This window comes from Mirounga leonina, unplaced genomic scaffold (assembly GCF_011800145.1).
Source record: "Mirounga leonina isolate KUSES-001 unplaced genomic scaffold, KU_Mleo_1.0 Mir_118, whole genome shotgun sequence".
In the NCBI taxonomy this organism is placed as follows: domain Eukaryota; kingdom Metazoa; phylum Chordata; class Mammalia; order Carnivora; family Phocidae; genus Mirounga; species Mirounga leonina.
This window is the reverse complement of record NW_023270277.1, coordinates 625,657-647,774: the sequence shown is the minus strand read 5'-3', so window position 1 is coordinate 647,774 and position 22,118 is coordinate 625,657. Positions and strand designations below refer to the sequence as shown.

General features: G+C 52.3%; 1 protein-coding gene across 1 annotated transcript in view; it reads right to left on the bottom strand.

The window, feature by feature from the left end:
• Nucleotides 1-12,355: 12,355 nt before the first annotated feature.
• Nucleotides 12,356-22,118, bottom strand: part of LOC118007321 (gamma-2-syntrophin-like) — a 219,473-nt gene continuing 209,710 nt past the window's right edge. The window contains exon 18 of the mRNA XM_035000341.1: nt 12,356-12,561. Coding sequence (XP_034856232.1) covers nt 12,421-12,561 — 141 coding nt within the window. The 3' untranslated portion in view covers nt 12,356-12,420. The remainder of the gene's footprint in view (nt 12,562-22,118) is intronic.

Genomic DNA, 22,118 nt, shown 5'->3' with positions numbered 1-22,118 from the left:
CTCCCCTCTGCAGGCGGGATACCGTCCTCCCTGGGGCTGTGGATGCATCCAGGGCCCCTGCCCCCGTTTCACACCACACATCACACCCACCCCAGAGGCCTCCCCAACACTCAGCGGCCAGCTGTGTTGGTCCCTGCACACCTGCGTCGAGGTGCCCAGAGGCCCTCTCTTCTGCCTTTGCCTCAGTCTCCCCCCACGGCAGCCTGGCTGAGCACCGGAAATCTCTCCTGACTCAGACACCAGCAGCGGCCTGCCCTCCTGGAGGGTAGTTCTCGCACCTCTCAGACCTGCACCCGCCTCCCAAATCCAAGACATCATTGTCCTCAATTCCATGTGGCTCTTCCTGGGGCAGGTGATGTTCACCTGCCTGGCTGCTTGACCGCGTGGCCCAGAGCGGCACCTGCCGCCCCCTCGGATGCCCCACGTCACTGTTTCTCCATCACCCTCCCCTAGCACCAGCTGCCACCCTATGGGTTTCTTCCATTCTTTGCTGATCGTCTGCTCTCCTGGATTCAAATGGTCACAGAGTGTTTGCAGGCCTGCTCGCCAGCGGGGTGGGGTAGCGCATTATCCTCATGTCCCTCTTCGTACTTAATCCCCCGTCCTGCGCACATATTACTTAATAATGAATAATAAAGTAAGGGGTCAAGTGTGCATTTCCTTTTATTCAATTTAATAAAAGTGTACTGAGCAGTTTCTGTGTGCTGAACTGTTTGCAGGTAAAACAAGCTCGGTTGTCAATGTATAAAGGAGATGTGTGTTTTCCTAGCATGCGTGGGCACAGCACTCTGTCCTCGCAGACTTGTGACACAGCTGGTGAAGACCAGCAGGGAACCGGTTACCTACCGGTTCTAAGCAGCGCACGCAGCAGTCTCGTGGCTGGGGGCCCCGGCTCCCACGGGTCAGGTGCGGTTTTCCTGGTTGGAAGGTGTGGCTGTCCCGTTTCCCACCAGTGAGGCTTCCTCCACAGCTGGGGGGAGGCACGCACCGCCGGCCCTGGACTGGTTTGAGGTACGCCTTCCTTCCGGGGCTGGGGGCGGTGTTCTCGCCTCAGGAGCACAGCTAAGAGCCGCCGGGGTGCCAGGTCCTCCCGAACCCACACAGTCTGTCGGAGGTGCTGGAAGGTTCCAGAAGCTTCCATCACGAGAGCCACTCACAGGCTCCCTGAGGTCAAGTGCCCCCCAGGGTTGGCTTGCATCCACCTGCAAAGTGGCACACACACTCTTCTTTCCATGCCGTCACTGTGTTCCGGAACATTCTGTTTCTTCTAAGAAAACCTCTCCGAGGTCATCGACCTTTCCACTGGCATATTGCCAATGTTGAGAGAAAAAATAGTAACTTTTGAGGGTTGATCCAAGGTGCTCCTTGCAGGAGCTCTGGAAGTGCGTTTTTGGGTTGCTTCGCACACCCTTCAGGACAGGCATTGGTGTGTTTTACAGGGCAGGCCGGGGTGGGGCGGGGACGGGGTGAGCCTGGATCTCTCCAAATCGGGGCTGCTTCCCAGCGCATCTTGTCAATAAGCAGACCGACGATGGGACCTCCCAACTCTGGTGAAGTCCGCATATTCTCAGCTTCACTGAGTGCGATTTCTCCAATCTCCTCCAAAATCCTGCGGGGCCGGAGCTGCCATGACTCCCGGGTGTAGGGAGGTCGTCTGCCCCAGGCTGTGCACACCCTGAACCATGCATCAGCTAGCTCAGAAAAGGACACGAGTTTCCAAATTAGAGCCTTCATGCATCTCATGGTGTATCGTCGTGTTGGCATCAGCAAGCATAAAACTTCACTGGTGAGCATCAGATTTTTACACAAAATCACTAATTTACCAAAAAAGCTATCTGTCTAGGTACGTTTGTTGTTTTCCAGGTGAGATCTGTTCTCAGATGACCATCGACTCTGATTAAGTATGAGACGGTCCGTTCTGCTCCCGTTGGGGGGTGGCGGCTGCGGTACCTGGGTTCTTAGGTAAATTCTGAAGCTTGCACAGTATCTAACTGGAAGGATCAGCCCAGTGTCCCTTAACGCTGCGCTCTGGTGCATGGAGGGCATCCTGGTCATGACCAACATTGTGGGGCCGATGTCATGGTCTGTGGGTGACGACCAACATGGCCATTTGCTCTTGTCTCCTGTTAGACCAGGCAGCCATCTTAAGGAAATCATGGAAGAAATCAGGCTTTCATTAGAAAAATCACTTTTAAGTGTTCTCAAATAAAATGGAGGACAAGCAGACTTTTTCTTGACCTTTTGTAAAGCCACATTCGACATCTTTACAGAATCAGTTCGTCAACAAACTACGAGCCCAGGCTGTTCATTCAACTCTTGACTCCCAAGATTCTGTTCTTGGAAGACATGGTGCCTGAGGGTTCACTGAGCGTGTGATTGCCCCCAAATTGCCCCTTACAAGAGTTTCAGGATGCCCGGTATTTCCACTTTTAAAGTTACTCTTTTAGGCTGATTTAAGAAACTGTGGCAAAAGACTCTGTATCAAATGCAAGTTTCTTGGCAGGAAAGTTATAACATTAAAGCATCATCGGGATGCGTATAAAAACAGATCTGTGGGGTTAGGTGTGGGCAGGCAGGTGCTGACGGGGAGGAAGCCTGAGGCCACTGAGCTGTAGACACAACACAGGGAAGATGGGAGTGGTGGGGGTCCCCTGCACGCTCACGCCTACAGGAGTGTCTGAGCCTAGTGCGGAGCCCCAGCGAGGGTGTCCCCCGGGCAGGTGTCGCTCACAGCATCCACGGACGGTGCTCTCCGTGTCAGCACTATATAGTGAAGGCGTCTAAATCCCTCTTTTCCGGCTCAGATTTGCCCCAGACCCACCTGGTAGATGGAGAGCCTGTGTGCGACTCACTGCCGGCCAAGGCGCAGGTGGACGCCAATGCACCCAGGCAGGGCTGGGCTCCCACCTGCTGAGGTCCAAGCTCCCTGACTGCTTAGTCTCCTTGCCTTCACTCTTTGAAGAAAATCGAATACACAGGAGTTTATTTGGATTATCCCAGATATTTTGGATTTCCAGAGTCAGTGTCAGGTGTCTGAACAGAGTCATGCCAGGGGTCCCAGCTTGTCGGCTCTCAGGGTGCGGCCCTCATAGGAGGACCCATCCCACTGAAGTCCTGCAGTCCCCCAGCTGGGGCAGACAGCTCGTACTCAGTCTCCTCCTTTCCGATGGCCTTATGGTCCCTCAGCCTCTCCAGAGACCCAGGATTCACACAGAGGTGTCCCTCACTGTGTCAGCAAACAGAGGCTCACAAGCTGCCCCTGGTGCCCAGAACTTCATTTATCTTTCTTTCTCCTAGATTTACTTCTGCAGCTCATATTTCAGAAGAGGAGTTATATTCTCTCTGCCACTTGTGAGGCTTGGGAGATTTATAAAGTCCCTTCCCTAGGAAGGCCCAGCCGGCCCTGCTCCGGGCTCTGGGGCATTCTGCCCAAGGGAGTGTGATGGCCCTGCTCTCACCATGTCTCTGTGGCTGGGGGGCCAGCCCCTGAAGGAAAGACTTGGTTACCTGAGTTCTGTGCTCTCCAACTCTCAGCAGAATCATGCTGAATGAACTGGTGGATGAATGACGGGTCCCATGGCGTCATGATACCCAAATGCTCGGCAGCTGGCCCTTGCTCCCTGACCCCCGGGGCCTCTCTCTCGCTTCCCTGCTGGTCTGGGATCTGCAGACACTGAGCCACTTGCAGGCCCTTACACGCTTCCTGCCCTTCTCAACATCTGTGCTCTCCTGGTCTGCTCCCCTGGTGGCCTTGGGCCTCCTTGTCCACCTGCCCACCATGCGGGCACAGCACAGTGCACCCTCTCTGAGCTACCAGGGCCCGTGGGTGCTGGGCTGCCTTCTGTAAGGCACGCTGTTGGTAAGGACCAGGTGTGGGTGGGTGCCGAGGGCAGAAGCCAGGTCTCAGGCCCCCCTGCGGCCCCAGCCCCTAGCATGTCTGCACACAGCACGTGCTCAGGAAATGTCTTCTGCGTGGAACATGAACTCTACAGCTGGAAGGCAGAATCCTACAGTGTGTAAGCCCTCAGCCCACAGTGTCAGTTACCGAGGTCCCAGTGAATGAACGCAGTCATGTTCTAATTTACAAAAACCGTCCCTGGACCTGATGTGGCCCTGCGTCTGTGGCTTGCTGACCCCTGCTTTCGAATAACTTAAACATACCCATTAATTAAAACAAAAACAAAAACAAAAACAAAAAACAGAGAGAGCCACTCAAATTATTTATATCCTGAGTTTGAAATTAGAGGATATAAGTCAAAAGTGACTTTTATTTTATTTTCTGAACAAAATATACAATTGCCCCAAAATGCTCAACCATGGGTCCAGCTCCACCTTCTGGGCATCTTCGTGTTTGAGCCAGCTTCCGGAACTTTCCCTTTACGGCAGGAGAGAGGCTCTGGGGGCTAAGCTGGCCTTAATTTCAACAGTCCTGAGGATGTAGGATCTGATCCAATAAGGCGGAGCCGTGGCCCGGGCCTGTGGCCCGACCTTGTCCTTTTTCAATGTGTCTGGGTTCACTCTGAGCTCTTATGAAGGCCCAAGAAATCCTTCCCTCCTGAAAGAAGAAGCCACGTGATGTTCCATAAAGCCGCCAGCGAGTCTCTCAGCTCCAGAGCTTCAGTGGCAGAGAGCTTTGCACAGAAATCCCCGATCACCTTGAAGCTGTCTCACCAACCGTGACGGGCGGTGGTTCTCACACATTAATCTGCAGGGCTCACGGTATTACCCACCCCCAAATCTATGAGGATAAGACTCTGTCCCAGTGTGTACGTCAAGGGTAGACACAGCCAGAGCGGTCTACCTGAAGGACACAGCAACGCTGGTTTCCCAAGGGAAACATTCTGGAGATTTTTGTTTTGCATTTGCCTTGATTCCAGTTTTATTTTATTTATTTTACATTTTATTTATTTATTTGACAGAGAGAGATCACAAGTAGGCAGAGGGGCAGGCAGAGGGAGAGGGAGAAGCAGGCTCCCCACTGAGCAGGGAGCCCGATGCGGGGCTCGATCCCAGGACCCTGGGATCATGACCTGAGCTGAAGGCAGACGCTTAATGACCTAGCCACCAAGCCGTCCCGCCTTGATTCCAGGTTTAAAGGAAAAGTTTATTGCAGGGGAAAAGTTTTTCTCAGGATGAATATGTATTATTTAATGTTCTCATTTCTGGTGTGTATTTACTGTTAGGGACACATGAAAAAGTGCTCAACGTCGCTCAGCATCAGGGAAATCCAAATCAAAACCTCAATGAGATACCACCTCACACCAGTCAGAATGGCTAAAATTAACAAGTCAGGAAACGACAGATATTGGCGAGGATGTGGAGAAAGGGGAACCCTCCTACACTGTTGGTGGGAATGCAAGCTGGTGCAGCCACTCTGGAAAACAGTGTGGAGGTTCCTCAAAAAGTTGAAAATAGAGCTACCATACAATCCAGCAATTGCACTCCTGGGTATTTACCCCAAAGACACAGATGTAGTGAAAAGAAGGGCCAATATGCACCCCAATGTTCATAGCAGCAATGTCCACAATAGCCAAACTGTGGAAAGAGCCGAGATGCCCTTCGACAGACGAATGAATAAAGAAGATGTGGTCCATATATACAATGGAATATTACTCAGCCATCAGAAAGGATAAATACCCAACTTTTACATCAACATGGATGGGACTGGAGGAGATTATGCTAAGTGAAATAAGTCAAGCAGAGAAAGTCAATTATCATATGTGGAACGTAAGGAATAGCATGGAGGACCACAGGGGAAAGGAGGGAAAACTGAAGAGGAAAAAATCAGACAGGGAGACAAACCATGAGAGACTCTAGACTCCAGGAAACAAACTGAGGGTTACAGAAGGGAGGGGGGTGGAAGGATGGGGTAACTGGGTGATGGGTATTAAGGAGGGCATGTGTTGTGATGAGCACTGGGTGTTTTATGCAACTGATGAATCCCTGAACTCTACCTCTGAAACTAATAATACTCTATATGTTAATTAATTTAAATTAAAAAATACATTCATTACAATAAAAAAATTACTGTCAAGTACCAATAAAATATCTATCCTTTTTCCCAACCAAATTCTGTATATTTTGTCATTGCCAAAATATAAAATAAAAATTTTAGGAAAGGACTCACTAAAAGCTGCCTGTAGTATTTCTACACCTCTGTCTGCTGCCAAAGCCCTTGGGAGATATTTTTAGAAATGTGAATTTGGTTTTCCTTTTGCCAGAAGCATTTCAGTTTGTTCTGCTTTAACAACAATAGCATTAAGTTCATATGAGAATGTTATATGTTTTTGTGATAAATGTCTTTACTCTTACTTCATGGGGGAAAGGCTGGGCCATGAGCTCAGGAGTCAGATGATGAAGCGTCAATCAGCTTATGGTCCTCTTGGTCTCGGTGATGTCTTTTTGTCTGCGCTGTGGCCCCTCATCTGCAGGTAGAGAAGAGAAAGGTCTGGTCAGGGGCAGGACCCTTCGGTCTCTCAGAGGACGGCCCGGTCGGGGGCAGGACCCAGGGGGCTCTCAGAGGATGGCCCGGTCGGGGGCAGGACCCTTTGGTCTCTCCGAGGACGGCCTGGTCAGGGGCAGGACCCGCAGGCTCGGAGAGCTTACAGCTGTGCCGTCCCCACCAGGAATAAATAACATCACCTCACCAAGTGCACCCGTGACGCTTCAGCGCTCTGAACGCTCAGTGAAGAATGTGAAGACCGTGTCTAGCTTTGGAGGATTGCTGTTTTGTGGTAAGAGGTAGTCTTGGATCAAGTTCTAAGCAAAAAATAAAAACCAAAAAAATCTCTGGGACACAGCTGACTAGCCCCTTAATGACCTATTTGAGCAAATCAAGCAAACTTGCAAGAGACCCCTAACGGACCATGTAAAAGAGCCGAAGACCAGCCAGCACTGCACCCGTGTGTGTGGTGCCTTCACTGGAAAGGAATCAACGGGAGGGGGTTTTCTTCTCCTCCTCATCCTTCTTTTCCTTTTCCTGCTCCTTCTTCTTTTCTTTTTTTTTTTTTATAAAAGCTCTTGGCACTGACTACCATTTTGAAAGGTAGACCTGACCTTTTCTCCCCGACTCAGTCTCTTTTTATATGTATTTTAATTTCAGCACAGTTAGCACACCGTGTAATATCAGCATCAGGAGGCGCACGATAGTGACTCAACGCTTCCCACAGCGCTCGGTGCTCATCGTGATGAGTGTGCTCTTCATCCCTGTCCCCCCGGCCCCCCGGTGACGTCAGTGTGCTCTCTGTAGTTGAGAGTCTGTCCCCTGTTTTCTCTCTCTCCCTCCCTGTTTGTTTTTCCCCTTTGCTCATTTGTTTCTTAAAGTCCACACGAGTTTGTTTCTCTGACTTACTTCTCTCCTCATTATACCCTCTAGCTCCATCCGTGTTGTTGCAAATGGCAGATTTCATTCTTTTTGATGGCTAATATTCCATCATATACACCACATCTTCTTTATCCGTCCATCAGTCAATGGCCACTTGGGCTGCTTCCGTATCTTGGCTACTGTGGATAATGCTGCTCTAAATACTGGGATGCTTGTATCCCTTTGAATTAGTGTCTTTGCATCCTTTGGGTAGATACCCAGTAGTGTGACTGCTGGATTGTAGGGTAGCTCTATTGTTAACTTGTTTGCTATCCCGGACACTTAGGGTCACCGTGGTATGAGGTGCGTTGTTACCCTGAAAGGAGAAACACAGACTCTCTTGTGTTTCTATTTCAGGGTTTGGGAGGACGTCTGAGCTGAGGTATGCGGGATACGCCCAGTGAGAGCCCGTTCCATACCAAACACAAGCACAAAGGCCTTAGCTGAAACACTGTCTGACCTTACATTCTAGAACGCGAGGAATATTCATTATGGGGAACTGAAAAAACCCTGTTTTCTCCTCTATATATCCCAAAATGGATATTTTCCTTATCTTCTGTAGGGGCAAACAAGTACACATTTGGCCAAATATTTTACATAGTTTTTACTTATTCTGCATTTTGGAACTGAGGTATATTTACTAAAACAAGGGAATCGTGTGGTTAGCACGTGGCTTCACCAAAAAGCAGGAATAGTGTTTAGAATCAGAAGCATAGGACATATGGAGTAATTCCTGACTCTGAGTGTGTTTTCATGTGAATGACGTAGATTCTTTCTTTCGTTATCAAGCTAAGTTTCTTGATTCGCTGATTTACGAGGCTCATGCAGATCTAAGTGGAGTCTAGTATCTTCCATCCATCTTCTATGTTTTATCAGCCTTAAGGTCCAGCCTGCAGAGTAGTTCAATGCACTTTTCTTCAGGATAAGTTTTTGTTTTTAAAATTTGAAATTAGGAAAAAAGGATTAATAACTAATTTTTTGTTTGAATTTTTAAAATTCATTAACGTCTATTTCAAAGATATATCTACAAATTAAAAGTCTCACCTTTTTAGGTGTGATGTTCTTTTTTAAAGAATTCCTTTGTCAACATGTTTTCATAAACAGTTTCAAATTTTCTATTAAGACTTTGACCTCAAAAAGGGCCAACATACGGTGTTAATAGAAGAAACTGAACAAAGCAAAAGTCGTTTCCTTGACACACTGTGGGTAGGTCTGTAACAATGGAAGATTCATGATCTGTGTCTGAATATCAACGGCAGATCAGCTCAGCCCAAAATCCAGCCCCCAAAAAAACAGAAAGTAAAACAAAAAAGCCCAGAGTCATATTTCATACAAAGCATCTTATATGATGAGGCGATTATCTGTCTGGAACCAGTATGCCCGTGTCCTTCTGAAACATGGAGCAGGGCCGGAAGTCCACACCCCACACTCACCGACCCAGTGCGGGCCTGCCTGCCACCTTCGTGCACGCATCCTGACCCCGAGCTCCCTCCAGCCGTGGGTGCGTTGGCTCCTGGAGGTGCGTGAGCTGCGCAGGAGCAGGCTTCCGGCTCCTCATTGCCTGGCACCCACCGATCCGTCCACAAATATTTGTCGAATGAAGGGATCCAGTGCATTCACCTCGAACTTCCATGTTTTGCTCATAGAAGCCACCCCTGAGCCTGGCTTGTGTCTCCTCGAATCTACAGAGTGGCCTCCTAAGTGACGTGGCATCCTCTAAAACAGACACTGTTGATTCCAGGGCTGTCGCCCGGTGAGAGCTTCACGGAGTTTTTCCTGGGCGTTTCTACCAACTATCTCTTGCTCAGCTGTGTGTTTCCTGTGAGGCTTGTGCCCTCGTCCCCCGACAGCCAGCCTGCAGCGCTGGGGCTTGTCCGGCTTGGTGCTAGGACGCGCTGGGAAACGCCTCTCTAACATGAAGACCTCGTGGGTCCATGGCACTCTCACGTCTGTCGGGGACTTTGACACAAAACAGAATGTGCTTTTCGTCAGTGGCCTCCTACTATCTGTCAGCACTGCTATAGTTTATAATGCGTGTGCGTGGATTTCGTGCATGAACCCAGGAGGCACATGGTTTGCAGGGCAAGGGCGGACAGAGCGCGGCAGGCACTGGGTTGAATGCGTCCTGCCTCGCGGGGTTCACGGAGCGCTCCCTCCACCGCCCAGCTGGTGCTCGGGATGAGGGGTCAGGGCTGTTCCTCTCCGTACCTGGAACACGGTGGCAAATTCTCTCACGGGATCAAGCCTTGCTTGTTGTGAAGTCAGAGCTGGGGTGGGGCTTCCGAGGGCATGATGGCGGTGTCCGGGGATGTCCTCAGCGAGCACGGCATGTCCAGCCACTTTGTTGTGATTATACCCGAAACAAACGTAACATCATGTGTGAGCTGTGCCCCGATTAAAAATAAATTATAGATAAATAAATCATTTGCCTGTCAAACCATGAGAAAATAGAGTCTGGATCCAGAGCTGAATAAATCAGTTTTACTTCCAAAAAATGTCATGTTGAAAACAGGGAGGGATGGGTTAGGAACTATCTCTGCTTGTTCTCTTGCTCCAAACTCTGAATAAAGTAAAATAATAATAGTAATAATCAGAACCGGCATGAGCTGCCAGACTCACACCTGCTCGGAAAGAACCTAGCCTCCTCTGTGTGTCTGGGTGGGCGAAGACCAGGTGCTGTGCCGTCACCCAGAGGCAGGTAAGAAATTACAGATGGGTTTTCGTTACAGACCCCAGTGAACTAGAGGTTTTAAAAATCAGTTCCCACAAATTGTCCACAGGGATAGAGAAATAAGTCTAGCGCCTTTGCTTAGTGTTTTGGGTTTTACGGACACGTCTGGGGTATCCTGAGTGTCGGGTTAGGTCCTGGCGAGAGTCAAGAGTTTGCTGGTTAGTCAAAGGCTTCGTGGGCTGGAACCACGTGTCTACGCACACGGAGCTCAACTACGTACAGTAAGAGGCTTGTGTGGTCAGGTCATTCATTTTAACTTCACAGACCAAACGTAAATAGATCCCCTTCCTTTGATATGGAAATGTTTGAGCTCAGGAAGATTCAGACCTGGAGATGAGAAAAAGTTTATGTGGACCATGTAAAGCTGTCCCTGATGTTCAAAACCGTTCCCTGTAGACGTCCTTCCCGTTAGCGCAGGACGCAGTCGGGCGGCGTCCTGCCTCCTGTTCTCACACCAAGCTCGGCTCGCTCACCTCTGTTTGCACCCAGGGCTCGTCCAGCGCCAGGTGCAGCCCAGCCTCAGACCTGGGCAGAGAGGCTCATCGGCTTGTTTCCTCACCTGCACAGTGAGAACAAGGATGCACCTGCGCCAGGTAGGAGGTGAGCTGAAAGGGGTCCTGAGATTTAGGATTAACCACATCTCCTGAATGAAAATAATTTCCCACCCAGCACCCTGACAGCCTGGCGGGAGGCACAGTCCATGCCCTTAACAGGTCCTACTTCCAAACTAGAGCAATAGTTGTCATTTTACCGCCCCCCACCCCGCCGTCTGCCCGGGGGTCTGACGGGTGCAGCCTGACCTGTGGGGGCAGGACAGGTGCAGCAGGAATGCAAAAGGAAGGACAAGGGGCATGTGGCCACCGTTCATTTCATACAAAAAGACTCTTGCTGTTTTTTAATTTACAGAAGTTGTGCATCTTTTCAAAAAATTGTATGTTTGAAAAGATGCACAACTTTTTTAAAATGCACAACTTTTTGATGCTAAACTTTAGCATCAAATCTTCCCGGAAAAATATTCTTTTCATTATGATCCAGTGAAGGTACACTTTTAAAATCTACAGTTTTCATGAAAATAAACAAAATACCTTCACGGTTTCTTCACTCTTTAGTGCAGAAAAATACCTCCTACGTTTGAGTGAGTTTGGGCCCTTTGGCAAAGGTGACGAAACCGGGAACCCATTGAATCTGGAGACGAGGACAGCCACACCCGAGAGACGCCGCAGCAGGGGGGCGCCAACCTGGTATCTGGCTGTAAACTCGCTCCTAATACTGACGTTGACATCTACAGAGAAAACCGTTGCCTGACGCTCCGTGAGCACCATTCTCTTGGAATATAATTTAAGATCCACTCTAAATACTCTGCCTGGGTTAGTCTTCCACAGAAGCCATTATGATGTAAACAGGAATCCTACATATAACGCACACATGTCATATGTAGCTATCATCTACATGCTATCATGTGTCTAATACATGATTATAAACACCTGATGTATTACAAACCCAAACAGCTCCTTCTTCCAGACACCAACCGACAAGGGGTGGGTGGGCCGTAGGGAGCGGGCAGTTTTCACTGAAGCAGCCCCTGGAGGGATGCCGGGCGGTCAGTGCCGTGCACCTGCTTTCCTGCAGGAACCATCTGCCTGTTCTCCTGACGGTTCTGTGCTTCCTGTCCTCGAAGCCGTGACGCATGAGGATGTGATCTAGGACCACAGTCCGTCTCCGTAAAAGAAGATTCAGGAGTCCGTGAGTCCCTTTTAATGACAAAAATAGAAAGAGGACCTTCTTAGAAGTAGTAAACAGTACAAAAAACAAGGAAACTACAATAAAGGCTGTATTTCACAAATTAGGAAAGTAAATTAGCACTTAAATGATGTGTTATTTAATTATATGTTTACAAAAATTTAGTAAAGTTAAAAAATTGAAATTAATTTTCTTTCTGACATATTTCGCCTACTGATTTCTCAAATTAACACCTTTACTCAGCCCCTCCTTGAGAAAAAGGGGAAGTTAATGACCCAAATGCAGAAGAAACCCTTCTCTTCCAGAGAAGAATCCAAGTGGTGGGCTCTCAGGATTTTCTATTACCTATTCTATGGAAACACAATCTGGCTGTTAGCAATGGAAGCAGAGCGCAGGGTGCAGAGCATGCTTCCGTGTGTGACTCAGAGAGACGCCCGAGCGGCACCCTGGCCCGTCAGATCTAAGAAGAACGACCCATCTCTGCAAACTAGTGATGTATTTTATTGGTATCACAACTATAGGCTCGTTATAAAATCACACAAAGTTGCAATATTTGCAGGAAAAAGTCATTTCTTAAGAAAATAATTTAACGTTCAGCGCTCAACAGAAGCACTTTCCTCGCAATGCTCTGGCGGTCCAAGAATGCGGGGTCCACGGAGGCCACCTTTGCTGCTAGGAAGGCGTGAATGCAGTGCAGGACAGCCGTCAGGTCCGGGAATTCAAGCTCCTGCAAGAAAAAATAAAATGAAATGCTGTAAATCTTAGAAAAGCACGTTACAGAACATTTAACAGATTCTATGCTTTTTGAGCTCCAAGGAAGCCAGGTACAAATGTGCATGAAATAAGGAAGGTTTAGGGTGGGAGGCAGAGTGTGATCAACACGACCACAGACACAAAGATACTGCTTCTGCATGGACAGTCTGACAGGCTAGCCTGTTTCCTCGCGTCTCACAGAGGTAATGCTCCCGCCTTCCATTTGGGCCCTGACTCCATCTCTGCGGGGTCGGGGGTCACATGACCTCCGTCTTGTCCTATTGACACTGGCCGGTCGGCGCCCTGGTGACACTGTGATACGGATTTCATGCCAAAGATGGTCTTCCCTCTCTCCGCAAACCCCACGCGGGTCCCCACTACGTCCACGAGCAGGTCGGCGTGGACCCGCAGCTGACGCAGGCGTGAGTAAACCGTCCCAGTTAGGGTGCCGCGGGTCATCAGCGTCCTAAGGCTTCTGAGGGCGAACATGAAGCTTCTCCGGCTGTCGCCCCGCTCTACCCGTGGGGAAGGAGCTTTACACATCTTGTTCTGAGTTTTCTCTTCTACTTTGGCATAATAAAATTCCAAAATAATCGAAAACATCAAAATTCCTTTTAAGAGAACTGCTACCTAATTGACACCTTAACTAAATTTTGTCAAAACTGTCTTGTGCTCTCAACTGTTGAGAGGATATCAGAAGGAAAGTTCCAACAATGCAAGGACAGCAAGGACAGCAAGCTGGCTCGTCTAGTCCCAGATGTGCTCCTTTCCCCACCTGTAAAGGCAGGATCTCTGATATTTTAATTTGGGGGCAGGACCTCCGGGGCACGAGGGAGAAGTCGTCCCCCCCGCCCCCGGGTAAGGACATCCTTCCCCACCACCCATCTTAGCTTTTCTGAGCTGCTACTCTTTGTGATTCAAGATCTGACATCTCAAAAATGACTTCACGCTTCCCTTAAACGTGACGTCCACCTCGGTCCCCTCCTGGGACTGCGTATGCCTGTGCCTTCCTTCGGGAAGCTGCGCCTTTCGTGGGATGGGGACAGGATGCAGGTGGACAGCCAGTGTCCTGGGGAGGCCGACATGGGCCCGGGGAGCGGGAGCAGGGTCTCCACGCGGGTGCGTCCAGGTGTGGGAACGGCGGATCTGCCAGCACATGGAGAGTGTCAGCAGGAAGGTGCAGTTGGCACAGAGGACCCCTGCTCATGGAGGGGTGGACCAGGGACCCTCGTGACCTGCGTGACCCCGGCCCCTGTGCTCCCAGACAGCCCGACTCCAGCTACAGGAACCACAGGAGCCCCGTTACTGCTTTCCACTTTGAATTAAGTTCCTCTTTTGCATGCGAGTGAATCTTAACCTTGACAGCTACGGGATTGATTGATTATTGGTGACCGATCACTGTTTATTTTCACTTTGAGTAATGAGTAACGTTCAAGAAACTGAGGTGCATTCTCCTTCGAGAGTGTCCTAATATTCACACGGTTACTGCAGAATTACCTTACCCAGCGGCCCTGCCGTCCCTGGCAGAATCCAGGAGCTGCCCAAACCCTGTGCCGAACTTCAACGCTAGCTGACCCCCTAGTGATGCCCACACCCTGAGACTCGACTCAAATCCCTTAGTCATGGTGACTTATTCCTGGAGGAAAGGAAAGCCAAGTTACATGATACAAGAACACGAGGTTCTTGCAAATTTCACACATACTTAATTCAATATATGTGTTTCCAAGTCATAATTACTGAGCTTCTGGAAGGGACATTTTGAAAAAAGAGCTATAATGTCCATGTCATTTATGCTTCAGGATCTTGCAAATTGGAAATTGCTTCTCAGGTTCCCCACAGACTTACCAAGAGGAGCCCCTGGACCGGAACAAGGAACCAAGGCCACTAGCATGAAGGCCAAATCCAAGCCTGACGTCCACGGTTTCTGATCCACATGTTGACGCCACACACAAAATCTCCGAAAGAGTCAGGGACAAAGTGAAATCACACCACTAAGCTCCACGCAAAACCCCAGTCCATGGTGTTGCAATCCAGGCGATTTGATTTAAAGCCTCAATTATGACTTTTCCAGATGCTGAGTGAGGCTCCCTGTGAACAACTCACACAACAGCGGCGATTCAGGCCGAGACCAAGGTGTCTGTGGCGCGGCTGGCTTCCTAGCCATGTGTCACCGCAAGGCTCTCTGGACGACACGTCTGCAGCTAGACCTGGGCGGCCCTGCTGACTTCTGACCGCACGCCCACCGGGGAGCCGAGGCCCGACACGGAGAGCCCCCGTGCGGGGGAGAGTGACGTGGGAGGGTGACGGAATCCACAGAGCCGCGCTTCCCTGAAGGGCCCGATGGGGACAGGCGCCGTGAAGTAGGAGCTCTCTGTTCACCGTTCGGAGACAGATTCAAGAAGGTGCAGGTTACTGGGGGCTTCGCACGGCCCCACCGAGTCAATCGTGTTGTCTCTCTCTGATGTGATGCTGGCGGCTTTGTCCCTCAGACTGGTTTGACTCTGTGAAGACAGGGCGTCTTGGAGGCCCGTTCAGCTGACGAACGGATAAAGGACATGTGGTCCGTCCGTACAGGGGAGCGCCATCCTGCCTTACGAAGGAAGGGATCCGCAGGGATGAGCTTTGAGGACACTGTGCCGGGTGGAGCGAGCCAGTCTCAGGAGGACACGCTCTGCACGATCCCCGCACGAAGCAGTGAGATTCCCGGGCGTGGACACAGAGGGAGTGCGCCCCCCGCACGCCGTCTCCCCCACAACCACACCAGCGCTCGGGGCTTAAGGGATCCTGAAGGCACACCGTCGTCTGGAAGGAGGAGGCCTCACCCAGCTGCCGCAGCGCCGGGAGCTTCTCCGCGCCGTGTGCTCACCCTCGAAACCGCAGCCTCCCGCGTGTTCTCTTCTCACGCACGGTCCAGTCAATCGCGTTTACAGCCCGCAGCTGCGCCAGGCGGAGACAGTGTGCGCCTCACAGACCAGAGGGCTGAGGGCCAGAGCGCCGGCCGCTCGCGCCTGGGACAGACACGCCTGCCTTCCACCCCAGGTCCGCCCGCTGTGCCTGGCCCTTTCCTCTGCGGCGTGTGTGTCCTAATGACCTAGATTTTTATAAAATGTTTTTAAGTATTTCATGGTGGCCGAAATAATGACTTGGAATTTGAGTCATAGCTTGCATGATCATCAACTTTTGAGTGTTTAAGACCTAGAACTTTTCCGTAACGAGATAAAACTTTTAGGAAGCCATGAGGATCTATACTGGGCTCCTCAAAACATGAATCATGAGGTCACCCGGACCTGAGAAAACGTTTCTTCTTCCTCAGTCCGCGCTCCGGGTCTGCGCCATCACTCACAAGACGACACTTCCCATCAGCGCACCGACACTGAAATCCCCCGCGTGTCCTCAGTAAATCTTCTCCGCTAGAAATCACATCTCCATCCACAGCCCATCGTGGTGCACAAACTGCCGGGCATTTGTCAGAAAGTGTCTGAGCTGACGGACACATCTTCTGATGAGCGGTGGTCAGCCGCAGGTGCTGGTTTCCCCAACTTTGCTCCCCAGGGGACTCTGCAGGTGCGGGAGCCGCAGATGGAGCGTGAACCAGGGAGGTGGGGAACGGCGCTCCCGGGGACAAAGATCAGGACCTGCGCAAGGACAAGACTAGGGGTGGTGACGGCCGGCAGGAGGGACGGTGACAGACACCACAGAACTCCTAGTGAGCGGTCAACTGGCAGAGTGTGGGAAAACCAAAATCCCAAACACCCAGAGGAGCAGGTTATGGTTGGAAAGAGGGAGTCTCCCTGAGGTCCTGCTTCCCCGGGGCGGCAGGGCCCCAGCAGGGGACAATCCAGCCTGTCCGCCCTCCGGTAAGACGGAGACGTGTTCAAAGTGCCCTCCTGACACCCATGGCTCGTGGCCCAGTCCCGTGTGGAGTTTGCCGGGCCCCCTGCGCCCTCTCTGTCCAGTGAAGGTCACTCACTTGGCTTCCGATCTGATTTCCTTGAAGAAAGTGCTCGTCCACGACCTCTGCGCGCCCCTGTGACTCATCTCTCCTGCTGCTGCGTCTCCAGGCCGTGAAACCTCCTTGCTCCGTTCTCTGGCTCACATTTAAACCACTTCCCCCTTCAGCAGACGAGGCAGTTGTAACATCATAAATCTTATTTATACGGAAGCTCAGCGGTATTACCTCGCCAGGATGTTAAAAAGTCTGACTTCCCCAAACAGCTCTGACAATCGCTTCTGCCTGCGTCCTCTCCCCAGAGACACCGATCTTAAAGCCGGGTGCCTGCTAGTCTGGGGCCGTCTGCACGAAGTGCAGCCTGGAGAGATCGCTCGCGCCATGGGGAGGCTGCAGGCACGAGGGGTACCCGGGCCTTTTCTCTGCTCTGATAAACATTTTTTTTAAGATTTTTATTTATTTAACAGAGAGAGAGAACACAAGTAGGCAGAGCGGCAGAGGCAGAGGGAGAAGCAGGCTCTCTGCCGAGCAGGGAGCCCGATGTGGGGCTCGATCCCAGGACCCTGGGATCATGACCTGAGCCGAAGGCAGACGCTTAACCGACTGAGCCACCCAGGTGACCCTCTGATAAACATTTTATCTGGGAATTTCCACGTTCTAAGGAAGATACATAACTCCCACAGAGACGTCAACAAAGTGAATCTCCTGAAGAGACAGGAAAAAGTTTCCCTCGTTTTGAAATCTGATTAAAAATCCCACATAGACACAGATGAATCGCAACACCAGGAAAAACATGCTCCCATGGTTTGGGGGCTGCCAGTAACTAACGAACACGTGTTAGCCGGTCATTGCCTCTCGTCCACCTCAGACGGGCAGGTGGACGCAGCTACCTGGCAAGGCGGCCCCCGCGGGCCTGGATGCATCTGCCCTCCTGCCTGAGAAAATGACGCCTCGAGGTCACTTCTGCTTTTCTCTGCCTACATCCGTCATGCTTCTCTGCGAGAGAATCTTCAGCCCTCATTCAGGTCCACGCAGCAGGAAGGACTGTGAGCAGGCACTTCAGGATGTGGTCCTGGCTGGTGATCCCGGCTCTCCGTCACCGAGCTCGGGAACAAGGCCGTGGACGGGGAGGAAACGGCTGGTAAGGAGGAGAGGGGTCCGGGCAGGGAGCTTCGTCTGGGCCGCCCGACGGACAGAGCACCACCGCCTGCCCTGTGTTCATGCATTAAGCCCCCACTCGCTCTTCCAGAAGGTTCTGAAATGAAGCTTCTGCCAAAGCTCTGTGGTAACCGGCACCAGGCTGGTTCTCGGCAGGATGGCCTTGGATTGTGAGTGGGGGGCCCGCCATCCCCCCACCCTGCGTCCTGCCCGTTAGCCTCACGTTCCCAGGCCGGCCGGCCCACCACTCCCTCCTTCTGGGCAGCTTGCTCTGGGTGTGGACAAGGGCCGCGGTCACTGCCCCCATCACCAGGTCACCGAGAAACCCTGTGCAACTCGCCCACCCCTTCTCACGGAGGAAACGCCTCTGCCTCTGGCGTTCGCCTGCCCCACATCAGGGTCAACTGGCTGCCAGGCGGTTTTGTCCTTTCTGGAAATCTGGACGTGCAGGCCGGATCTTCAGACCACTGACTGGAGCACCTGGGGCAGCCTTTTTTGCTCCCCGTTCCATGTGGCCACGTTTCCACAACAAGCACGGAAAAGGCACCGTGAGCCGAGATCCGTGTCTGAGGTGGGGCTGCCGAGGCCTGACTCCCGTTCCACATCCCGTCGCCTGGGACCCTCAGCAAGTCACGCGCGCGGACCGGCGCTTCCCACGACCACGGCGTTTGCACCTGGGCCGCGGAGAGGAAGGTGCGGGTGTGCAGGGGGAAACTGTGCTTCCACCCGCTGGAGGCACTTGGTGTCTCCAACGGCCGCTGGTGATGCCCCCAGCGAGGCAGCTTGGCGCACGGACGCTCGTTTAAGGTGGTCTCCATCGGACTACACAGTAGCACACACCACTCTTACTCTTAAGGAAGCCCGCGCTTCCTGAGGGCGGCCACGGTCAGGGTCGGGAGAGGAGGTGGAGCTCCAGCCCCGCGAGGCCCCAGGGGCCCGAAGTCCCCACGGATGGGGGCGAGGGCCCGACAGTGTCCTCTGAGGCTCTGAGGAGGGACATGCCAGCGGTGTGTGCCATGCTGAAGGACACTGTGTCTCAGGGAGAACCCATGGGTGAAGGCCATCCTTCTAAAAGCCACATCTGTCCCAGTTAAATTACATTCCTGCCGACTGAGCAGACGCGTGGCCATCCGCGCACTCCTGAGTCTGTGGGCTCCGTGCGGACACGTCCTCACACACCTGCAAGCCACGCGACCACTGTGGCCTCTACCCGGGCCCCGCCGGCCATCCCGACCTTTGCCCTCAAGCCCATCCCTAGCCAGGGTGGGTTCCTGTGGGCCCCACCCCTCCTGTGCAGACGCCCTCTCATTCCTTCCTTTCCTGCGCGTGGGGACGGCAACTAACGACCCTGTCCACACCGCTGACGACGTAGCACCAGAAATAAACTAATCCCTATCATGACAGAAAGCCGTCCGTGCCTCAGAAGGCATATTTACATCTATCTATTTCTTTACCCACATCTTTGAATTGAAATATCATCTTTTAATTACAAAACTGATATTATTTCGATGTCCAGAATAGAGAGCCTAACAGAGATGGTCTATTAAAAAAAATAGAAGAGACAGTCACGAGAATATGATTTGGCCGACAGGGTGATAAAAACTATGACCGTAATTACAAGGAAGAAAAATAAAACCACCCGGCTCCCCGAGGCCCCCCCATAGCAAGCGTGTCGGCTGCATTTGCAGCTCACAGGGTCAAACCCGCGCCTGGGGCCGCTCCCCATGGCAGCCTTCACCACACCCGCCCAAAATCTTCCCCTGGAAATAGTCCGCAAAACAAAACCACGCGCAAGCAAAGACCCCTGATGTCCTGGTATAGCGGGTTACTGAATCTGCTCGGACAGAAACTGAGCATGTCTGACACGGCTTCTAAACGTCCCATAAATTCCAAAGTGTGTCTCGGTATGCGTCTGGGTTTTCTATAACTCTCCTGGGAAAATGAAGTTCCCCCATAGGACCTGAGGCTCATTTTCAGCTCGTCTGAAAGCTGAGTGGTTAGACATCAGGTAAGTAGACTTTTTTCCTGAAGGACCCGGGCACGTATGGACCTTGGCCCAGACAGGCCATTGTTCTAAAGCCCTTTCTCTCCCACCTGTGAATGCCCAAGCCCAGCGGTCCGAGAGGGGAACGAGTCCGGCCCATCCACAGGCCAGCCCTGAGGCTTGTCTCCTGGGCCGACGGCACTAACGAACATCTCCAAGCCCCTGACAGCCTGAGGCCCGAGACCTGACGTCTGCTTGAGCAGCTGCGGGGCAGGTGTGAGGCTTGGAGAACCAGCAGGTGCACCCAGGGAGCCCCCTCTACTGGGTGGCCTCGAAAACAACGTGTACGAGGGGCGCCTGGCTGGCTCCATCAGCGGAGCAAGTGACTCTCGAGCTCAGGGTCGTGAGTTCAAGCCCCGTGTTGGGTGTAGAGCGTACTTAATAAAAAAGAAAAGAAGAAGAACGTGCACAACAACGCTTTCCAAGGAACAGCTAACTGCGGGGGGCGTCTGAACGTGGGCCGCATGGACACCAGAGGGTGGTGGGGAGACAACAGGCAGATGGACCAGGCTTCCCAGCGCCAGGAGCCCACATTTAGCGTTGTTCCAGCCATCGGAGTGGCACATCCGCAGTCCCATCCCGGCTCTGAGTCCCATCCCATCACGTCACCGTGGTGGAATCCTAACCGAGAGGAGAGAATCCATTCAACAGAAGGTCATTAAGAAATAGTAACTCAGCTTCTCGGGGACGTGCGCCTTCTTTCACGGCAGGATTGTGTCTTACGGGTTTCATCTCTGCCCCTGGTTCTGAACGTCTCCTTCGCCCCACGTCCCAACACTGGCAGAGGCCCTGGACACAGCCGACGCTGGACGGTGTCTTCCCAGTGAAAGTCTACAGGAAGGCGACAACCTCAGAGGCAGAGGAGTTGACTCGAAATCAGGCGGAGGCCAGCAGATGAGAAGCTGCAAGGCCGCTGGGGGTGGCTTCGTGGGGACCAGGCAGGGTCCTGTTGGCTGGCACGCCCGTGTGCCCCGTGCTGCGGAGTGAGAGTTTCACAGAACGCAAAGGGAGCCTTGACGGTCGCTGGGCTAGCTGCCTGTGCTCTACGGGCGGGCTGGCCTTAGTCTTTCTCCTGAAAATGGGGACATGATGACTTCCGAGCCAGAAGGAGGCCAGGCTGAGCTAGAGACCCACATGCTATTAACTGAGCTGCGGCGGCCACACGGCAGGGCGCTGAGGGTGTCTGAGGCTTCCGGCAGGGTTCCAGTGAGTGGGCCGCGGACTCACGGACCTCACGGAGCCTCCCCGACGGCTCGCCGCACGAAGTGAGAGCCGGCCGGCACATGACTACCGTCTCTGCCCTGGGAACCTCCTCTCCTCGGTGCTGGTAACTCAAGGACAAGGCTTGTGCTCAGAGAGTCGGTTCCATGGCGTTTGTTAGTGTGAACACTGTGGTTCTGTACCTTCGGCCACACAGGCTCCAAACCAAGACAAAGACGTCACCTAGAGCTCCGAAGTCAAACGTGGCTACTTCATTTCTGGGATGAGCCACTTAGGAGCCTGGTGCAGGAGCAGAGAGAGAGAGACAGAGATGCTGAATGGCAGAGAGACAGAGACACCGAGAGACAGAGACACACGGACAGAGACAAAGACACAGAGAGACAGAGACACACAGAGAGAGACAGAAAAGGAGACAGAGGGACAGAGGGAGCGCGCTAGCCCTGTTGTTGTTCCAGCTCCATGAGAACGGGTTAGGAGACAACCCCACAGACACTCTGGGAGGGGCCACACTCACAGGCACCGCTCCTGCTCACACCCACTGTCACGTGGAACGCCCAGTGGCCCACCCGCGTGTCTCCACGTGGTGGCGCTGCCTCGCTGTGCCCCCCTCCCTGCACCACCTGCTTCCCAGCTCCTCCAGGTCGGCCGCATCGATGACGAGTGCCGTGGTACCAATGCTCTTGGCCACAGAAGCTCAGCAGCCTCGTTTCAGGCTCAGAAACACAACTTCCTTTACTCGCCCGAGAGCTCGGACGTTTTACATACAAGCGTGTGCCCCCGCCCAGGCTCCGAAGCCCTGTCAGCACGCTGGGCCGACTCCCTGAGAGCCGAGCAGCAGGTGTTGGTGGAGTTTACCCGCTCGGTCACTTGCGGGTGACAGTCACACTCCACTGCTCCTCCCGGAGACACACTCACCCTTCGTTAACAGCGCGCTGCCTTCAACAAGCACAACGGGCTTCCTGCACGCGCACGGGCGATCACCCACACGTAGCATCGAAAGTCTCGGACTTTAAAGGCAATTGGAACAATTTCCTCCTTGGAAACTGATAAAAATTTTTGTGCGTGTATCTAATTTGCTCTTTCTTTTTTTTTTATTTAAGATTTTATTTATTTATTTGAGAGAGAGAATGAGAGAGAGCACATGAGAGTAGGGAGGGTC